Here is an 8,533-nt window from a genome sequence, read left to right on the forward strand (position 1 = left end):
GCCTTATAGTCGTGAAAATACAGTAGTAGTGTCGTGCAGCCATGATGGCAGACTGGTTGGGCTGAGTCTCATCCACACCGCCTGCCTTCTCTTCAGCTGATAACTGTTACTAGATCCATCATTCAGATTGTCTCCAAAGACTGGTGCATTGACAGTGAGGTCCAGAACCATGGCGATCAAATGCATCAGCTGTCTTTTTGAGGTTTTAGGTGGAAAAATAATCTACATGGAAACTCATGGTCCATAGATAAAAGCCTTGGAATGTTGCCATTAGTGCATCCTGGGGATCACTTGGTGTTACTGTGCTACACACTGAGATACCCTGCAGTGCCTCCTCATGGCCACACATGGTAACCAGGTATTCACCATTCCCAGGTCAAATTGGATGGATATAAGGGCAACAGTGGGCCCTAGAGATGTCCTGCAATAAAACGGTTGCACCAATCCACCAGTGTTCCAGCTGTGGTGACTAAGGCTACCTTCACACTGCAGGCCTTGATGCTCAATTCCAATTTTTTTTGTGAATTTTTTTTTTTTTTTGCGCTGCCGTTCATATTTCCAAATATATGCGACTTGTATGTGATCTCCTTGTTTACTGCAGTCATACAGCTCATGTGTCCTGCATGCGCAGTAGAGGACGCAATGACATCACAGGCCGAAGCGCATCTAGCAATCTTTCCTAACCATAAAAACACAATCTTTTCAAGATGGTTAAACATAAATACTGCTCACCGCATCATCGTCCGCCATGGTTGTTGTTTTTCTTGCCGCTTCTTTATAGAAAGGCCTAGAATAGTGACCTTTATCGGGTATTAATGGCGATGAATGCGACCTGGGCGTTCAGACACAGGTCGCATTTGAAAAGATCAGATTCGTATCGGATTCAGGACCACATAGCCAAGTGGCCTGGGTCGCACCGGAAAATATCTGACCTGTGTTGTTCAGACTGTCATGAAAAGATCAGATCCAGGTCCATATGGGCCAAAGAATTGGATTTGGGTCACTTCAGGCTGCAGTGTGAACGCAGCCTAAGGTGACTATGGTTTGTAACCATGAAGGGATCCAACAGTCACCTGCAGCCATGATGGCAGACTGGTATTCTGTTTTTTTTGTGGTAAATAAGTCACTAGATCAGTTAGATTGTCTCTAGAGATATGTCCATTGACAGTGGGATCTAGAACCATATAATGGTGTCAAATCCAGCCTTGGTGGGTCCCTATTCTGCTTTAACACACCTGCATCAAATAATTTGATCATTAGCAGGACTGGCAGTAATTGGCCTATTCAGGTGTCTGACCTAATCACTACATAGGGCACTATATAGTGGTTATGCTATTTTAGATGAGTGTACAAATATGTAGTGGATAAAAAAAATAGTGGACTCATAATTTCATAAATAATATTGTGAATATATTGAATGAAACTTCTGAATATATTGAAAGAAACTTCTGAATATATTAAATGAAACTTCTGAATATATTGAAAGAAATTTCTGAATATATTGAATGAAATTTCTGAATATAATGAAAAAGTAGTGGACTCAAAATTTCCCACAATAAAATTTTGAAAATTAGTGATCAATGTTCACTAGAGGAGCAGATATATCCCAGAATGCTTTGTGAGAGTTCTCCTCGCAAAGCATCATGGGATTTGTTGTGGTGGCAGCAACAAATAACAAAGAGGGAAAATATTTAAAAGTATTTAAAGGTGCTGGTTGCTGTTTCTAACTTCAAAACTTGAGTTTATCAGCCCTGATATTTTTATAATGTTTTAGATATCTTTAGAAGACATGGTTTTATAGTTAGGTTATTATTTCTTATGATCATGTACCTTCAGCTGTGCAACACTCTCTATGCTGTTACTGTAATAACATTTTATTCTCATTGATCAGATGCTAAACTCAACAACATTTCTGCCTTAGCTTAGCCTACTACTGATAATTACAGTGTAATGTTGCTGGACATAGGCTTTGTTTCTGTGGTCTATTTCATCACATATTTATATATTACATTATATATATTATATTATAGTATTAAATATATAATATTTATTTCTGTTCAACTTTAATCAGCTGCAATGCTGTAATCAAAGACCTTTATGGATTTTAAAGAGAATGTATTCACTGATTATATCATTGAACATATAAATATCGATACTGATCTACTGTCCAGCCCTAGGTAATGCCTTGAGCCCAGAGTTATAGATCAATTGAATGAACAGAAATATTATGTTGTTATGGGGAGTGGGTGGCCTAGTGGTTAGAGCAGTTCGCTTGGGCACTCAGAAGGTTGCAAGTACCTGGTTAGATGCCCACAGCCGCCACTCTGGGTCCTTGAGCAAGGTGCTTCACCCCACACTGCTCGCCGGCGCCACACAATGGCAGCCCATTGCTCCCCAAGGGGATGGATTAAATGCAGAGTGAATTTCCCCATTGTAGGAAAATAAAGGGATTTACATATATTGTAAAGGAGCTGGAAGTAGCTTACTCTATAATATTTCAGACCACTTTTTTTCTTGAATTTAATAAAATAAAAAAAAAACACTAAAACAACTCCATACTGCTTTGAGCATTAATCCACTCTGGCAATACTTTTTTTTCTTTTTTGCAAATACAAATGAGACTGCTGAGATTCAACAGTGGTGCCCTCTAATGGATGCAGGTAACATTACAACACTGAAAGACATTCCTTCTATGTGGGCATTATCAATTAATCAGATGGAGCTAATTTCATTCTAACCATGGATTATAACTTATTCATTAGTGTGGAATCAAGGTTTTTCCTTGGCCTATTTTGTGTGATAAAATGTTTGAACAGAAGTAATGATAGAGTAATCCTGTACCATGCTATGCTGTTTAGGGGGACATAAAGCAGGTGCCTCCCCTCCCTACTCTAGACAAGGGTGAAGGGAAGGTCATGAGAAATAAGGAGTTCATAAAGCCTCCTTCATGCTATGGTTAAAATTTATGCGCTTATCGTCCTCCGGTCTGGTGTGAACGGAATACAGTTGTCTGAAATGTTTATCTGAGCAAATTTATGTCCTTTGATGAACTGAAGTTGTAGGAGCCATTTATAGTTGTTGGTGTTTAGGTATGGTTTGTTTCTGGGTTATTTNGCCATTAGTGCATCCTGGGGATCACTTGGTGTTACTGTGCTACACACTGAGATACCCTGCAGTGCCTCCTCATGGCCACACATGGTAACCAGGTATTCACCATTCCCAGGTCAAATTGGATGGATATAAGGGCAACAGTGGGCCCTAGAGATGTCCTGCAATAAGACAGTTGCACCAATCCACCAGTGTTCCAGCTGCGGTGACTAAGGCTACCTTCACACTGCAGGCCTTGACGCTCAATCCCAATTTTTAACAGCCCAGTTATTTGAATTGGATTCAGAAAACCAAAATAAAGATTTAATGGCCTTTATGCACAACTCCACCTGAACTGCCGCTCTTTTGTTTTCTGTCTTTTTCTTCTGGATGGACTGATTAATGCAGGTGTGTCTGGCCATGGTTAGTGAGGTCAGACACACCTGGATTAATCAGTTCATCCAGGAGAAAAATACAGGCAACAAAAGAGCTGATTTAAGATCAGGAAGTAGTGGAGCTGTGCATAGAGACCATTATTTGATTTTTACAATAAAGTATTAAAAATGAAAAATTAAACAGATAACCAACCCCACTATTTTTTCATTTTAAAACAAACAAACAGAAATCAAAGAATGAAACAAACACAGATTCTGATTTTCAGATTAATGTGAAAGTGTATCCCTTTATCTCTGTTGTCTGATTATTTTTTACAGAGAGAAAAAAAAACACAAACACAACATTTTTTAAATCTCGTAAATATTTGTTTAGTTTTTCATCATTTTCATTGTTCATGAAACTTTATAAGCTCAACAAGCCAACAAGTTTAATTTAAATTTTCTGTTTAGCAAAAATTGACTTTATTACTTTTCAAATCCTTCATCCACAGATAATCTTATTTATCGGCCCAAATTAAAGTTGAATTAACTGATTATTAGAGTTTTTTTTTTTTTTTTACTTTTAGATCAATCTTTTTTTTAATTGATGTTCTGAGTTTCACTCTGAGCATCGCTCAGGAATCTGTAGGTAGTTTTCTTATGGAGACATTATAATATTTTCTCTGAGATGATAAACTGGTTCAATCCAGGCTTTGCTTTGGTACGTTAAAGACCAAACGCTCAGCGCTGCCACCCGGTGGCAGCAGCAGCACATGATATTAAAACCCTTTAGATGGGCCCAGTCCAAAACCCGGCCCCCTAAGCACTGACCCTACGACCCTCCGTTCCTGCAGAGGGTCCGCTACATTAAGGGCCGTCCCACACCACGCAGTGGGTGGGCAGAGTGGACCGTTCAGCCCTTAGATAACAAGGCAGCATCAGTGCAGGCACTACAGAATGAGCAATCAAAGGGTTAATGATAGAATTACAATAAGGATGTTATGTTATACCATTATTCAAAAGACGCTCTGTAGCGAACTTCTAAATAAAAGCTTCCCATTGCCACCAGATTTATTCACCTAATAACAGGCAAAAAGACTAATTTAACAATTGGAAATTGATTTAATACCACTGTTGGGTGTGGCCCTTTACTTAACACACAACCCTGCTACACATTCAAAGTAAGAATCAAGGAAGGCTGCAAAATAAAAGCCTAAACTATACACATATATTAATTGATGCAATTGGCTCAGCATTATGACCCAAACTCTACCAGTTTGTTTCTATTAGACTCTAGGGACCTTTTCAAAACATACCCCAGAGTGAATTTCAAAATAAAACTCTCTCTTTATATTTTAATAAAGCATTTATTCACCAAATAACAGAGAAAACCAGTGATTTAACTTTTGGAAATTGATTCTATATCACTGCTGGGCATAAACCCATCCCTTAACACACAGCCCTGCTAGACTTTAAAAATAAGACACCAGGGACTCTACTAAATAAAAGTCTCTTCATTATACACACTAATAAAGCATAGACTAATCTAAAATGAATTAGAAATATTCAACAATTGTAAATGGATTCCATATCTCTCCAGAGTCTGACCATATCCTAAAGACACAGCCTTGTTTGACCTTCAAAATAAGACAAGTCCACTACAAAATGAAAACCTATATAATATATTCTTTGCACTGTAGGAATCTTTATGATTACCCCAGCTGCACCAGTCACCAGCAGGTGTGGCGACGCCAGGCGGCACTAGCTGTTGTGACATTAGTCACCTCTCTAGGTGTTGCGACGCTAGTCGCCAACATGTGTTGTGAAGCCAGTCCCCTGTAGGTGTGGAGACGCAGGTTACCACTCGACATGTAGATGCCAGTTGCAATCAACCATGAACAAGCAATTTGCCACTATCCCCATTAGGCCTCCTTGGGGAATTTTCTAGTATTAATGCATTCTCACTTTCCTGTTTCGTTTTTTTCGGTAAATATTATTTGAAATATTAAGCTTTTTTGGCCCATAGAAATTAATGAAAAACTTTTAAAAAATTCCCCTAAAACTGCATCTTATTTGCCTTTAAATAAGCATAGTTTCAGCTGGAAACACCATTAATCTTTTAAGACGTTTCCGCAACCTTCTGCTATTAGTATTTAACTCAGCTTTCGGTATCTTTTACAGTTTTACTTCAGTGAAGCTTCAAACTTTTAAAGATTTTTTTAAAAGATTTTTGGTTTTAAATGGAAGTCAATGGCTTTTATTTCCACTCTAGGACCACAAAGCGCCACTCCAGGGTCTGGGGATGTTTGTTACATACCAAGTTTCATGTTTGTACATTAAATAGCTTGGGAGAGGCATCCTTTTTTAAAACATCTTTTGTTCAGCCACTGTCTCCCCTATTATCCCTGGCTTAATCGGCTGTACAATCTTGTGCTGAAAAAATGCGTATAGCTCTGGCATAATAAGTCATATCGATGTCATTCTTGCACCGTTTCATTCATGACGGATTGGAAAAACAAAGCTTTAGGGCTGTTTTTGTTCAAAATATTTTTGAAAGACAAAGCATTCTGGGAAAAAGAAGGAAATTTACAAAATTTGAAAATGGATAAAACATTGTGTTGTGTTGAATTATGTTAGGCTTTGATGAACAAGTATATAAACTTTCATGTTTCTACCAAAAAGTTTTTTTCACTCCATCTAGACAAATTATACATCAAAATGTAGGGATTTTTGTCAGCATTAAGGAAATTTAACCCTCATTCGTGTGGGATTTGCACTTTTCCGGCAATCCGGTCCTGAGTGGTGAAAGGTCCAGTCTTCCTCAATAGAAATCCAATGGGAGCTCTCTCAAAATCAGAACAAAAAATTCCAAAACCCCACTTTTTCATATCGCTGCCTCTACAGTAGACCATCACAGCACTGTCACTGCTGGGGCCTAAATAGGATTGTGAATGTCAAACAGCACGTGTTTCATACAGTTCTCTTTCTCAGACCGTGCAATGTACTAACATGAGCCTTGTGGAATTTAATCTTCATACCCTCTTAGCAATCACATTGAATTATTTTTGTCAATATCTTTTATAGTTTTGCCGGGACAAAGGTTTGTTTAGGGGCACAAAATCTGTAATTTACTCAAAATCAAGTTCCTGAATATGACCCAGTATTTTACATTGTCACCATGGCAACATACATTTTTGTAGGAACATGAAACTTACCAACGCGTGCTGATACATATATTAAATTATTTATATCTGTATCTTTCATACTTTTTTATTTATTAAGCAAAGTATTACATTGATTTTGCCGAATTTTTTTTTAAGTCATCATCGTGTTCACATGCTTTTTTTTTATTAATGTATCTATTATGGTTTTTGATTTATTAATCATATAACACCATTTCTTTTCCCCATTTTTTTAAGTTTCCCAAATTTTCCCACTGTGCTGTCTTATCAAAAAACATTTTGAGCAAAAAAAAAAGCCCTACGGCTTCTTTCCCCTTCACGTCCTGAATTAAACGGTGCAAGAATGACTTCAATATGATTTATTATGCCAGAGTTATAAGCATTTGTTTAGCAACAACTTCCTCATTTTTTAAAGCAGGCAGAGTAAGAGTAGACTTGACACTGCAGCAGCCACTGCAGCTCCAGGCCCTGTAAATGAAAAATCCTAGATGTCAATTTTTTTCAACTCCTTACCTCTTTTAAACCATTGGAAGTACAAACATCAGAATTAATCTTGTTAAATCTTGTTACCTGGCTTTGCAGTATTGGCGATACCGATACTATCAGTTTGAAATTGAAGTGTGTGTGTATATGAAGAACTGCAAACTACTTGATGTAAAAAAAATTGCAATCATAGCTTTGTCAAGCTGCTGCCTACCTTTGTGAGGCAGGAAAGAGACAAATACAAAATGAATCCAGTAGAACTTTTTATTGCCTACCTGGAATGGGTGACAATAGTTAAATAAACTTTTTTTTTTTTTTTTTTAACAGTGTCCTGTCTGGCAATGTGGCAATAAGAGTAATTGCCTTGATGCCAAAAAGAGCCCAACAGATTTTACTTTCACAAGTGTAGCAGTATGGCCATTGCCATATAGCTCCACTTGTTTCATGAATATAAATTGCTTTATTATAATTACGGTATGCAGGGAGTTTTACAGTTCATATGGACACTGCAATGTAAATAGAGCAGAAAAACAGAAGAAGAAAAGGGAAAAAGAAAAAGGGAAAAGATGAAAGAAAGAGGAGATAAAAAGGAGACAATAACAAAACATTTTCAGTCTGCTTCATCACCTGTAAAGAGATGAAAAAAGAACAGCACAATCGAAAGACATGGTACGAGACATACAATAAAGCAACACCTTGAAACTATCGCTAAAGTAATAATATTTAGTCTGACATGTACTCCGTGTTACCTAAGGATATGAATGTGGGGTTTCTGTGTGGAAGTGAATCTCTGAGTAACTGGACCCAAGCACCTGTAATTGTTTGTGAGGGTGCACTTGTGCATGTAATGTTTATCCATAGAAAAAATGCTCAATAGTGGTTGTGGAGAGCCGAAGAGGCGCACCTCCCAAGAGCACTGAGTCCAGCACCGGGAGACCCAAAGCCCCAGGCGCCCAAAGGGACCCCAAGAGCGAAGGCACCAAGGAGGGGCCAGCCCCGGAAATCAGACCCCCACCAAGGGAGGAGGAGAGACAGCCCAGAGGAAGCCCCCCAGCCACCGCCAAGCCAGCGCCCCGGGGAGCCACGGGGACGAGTCTGCAGGCTCAGCCGGCCACCCTGAAGTGAATCCGGTCCTGGGCCCCAGGGATCCGAGGCCCCATGGGCGCCCGACCCCCAAACAAGAGCCCCAGCAAGGCCCCGGCCGGCAGGGGCCCGCGGAGAGGCCCCCAGGAATGAGCCACCCGGGCATCCACCCGGACATCCACCCCCAGACCCCGAGCTCCACCAGTGCAACGGCGAGAACCGATGCCAGCCAGCGGAGGGAGAGCAGGATGGGGGGAAGGGCTCCGCACTTATGGAGACTTGAGATCTCAACCTGGGAGAGAGAAGAAAAAAAAAAAAAGAAAA

General features: G+C 39.4%; 1 protein-coding gene across 1 annotated transcript in view; it reads left to right on the forward strand.

Annotated features, from left to right (window-relative positions):
• LOC107080860 (uncharacterized protein DDB_G0292642-like) overlaps positions 1-8,492 on the forward strand; it is a gene marked incomplete at its 5' end in the record, with an annotated part of 18,590 nt that extends 10,098 nt beyond the window's left edge. The window contains one exon of the mRNA XM_015369066.1: positions 8,271-8,492. Within this exon, the coding sequence (XP_015224552.1) occupies positions 8,271-8,492 (222 nt within the window). The remainder of the gene's footprint in view (positions 1-8,270) is intronic.
• Positions 8,493-8,533: the final 41 nt, after the last annotated feature.

Source organism: Cyprinodon variegatus, unplaced genomic scaffold (genome assembly GCF_000732505.1).
Source record: "Cyprinodon variegatus isolate N-32 unplaced genomic scaffold, C_variegatus-1.0 Scaffold2420, whole genome shotgun sequence".
NCBI lineage: Eukaryota > Metazoa > Chordata > Actinopteri > Cyprinodontiformes > Cyprinodontidae > Cyprinodon > Cyprinodon variegatus.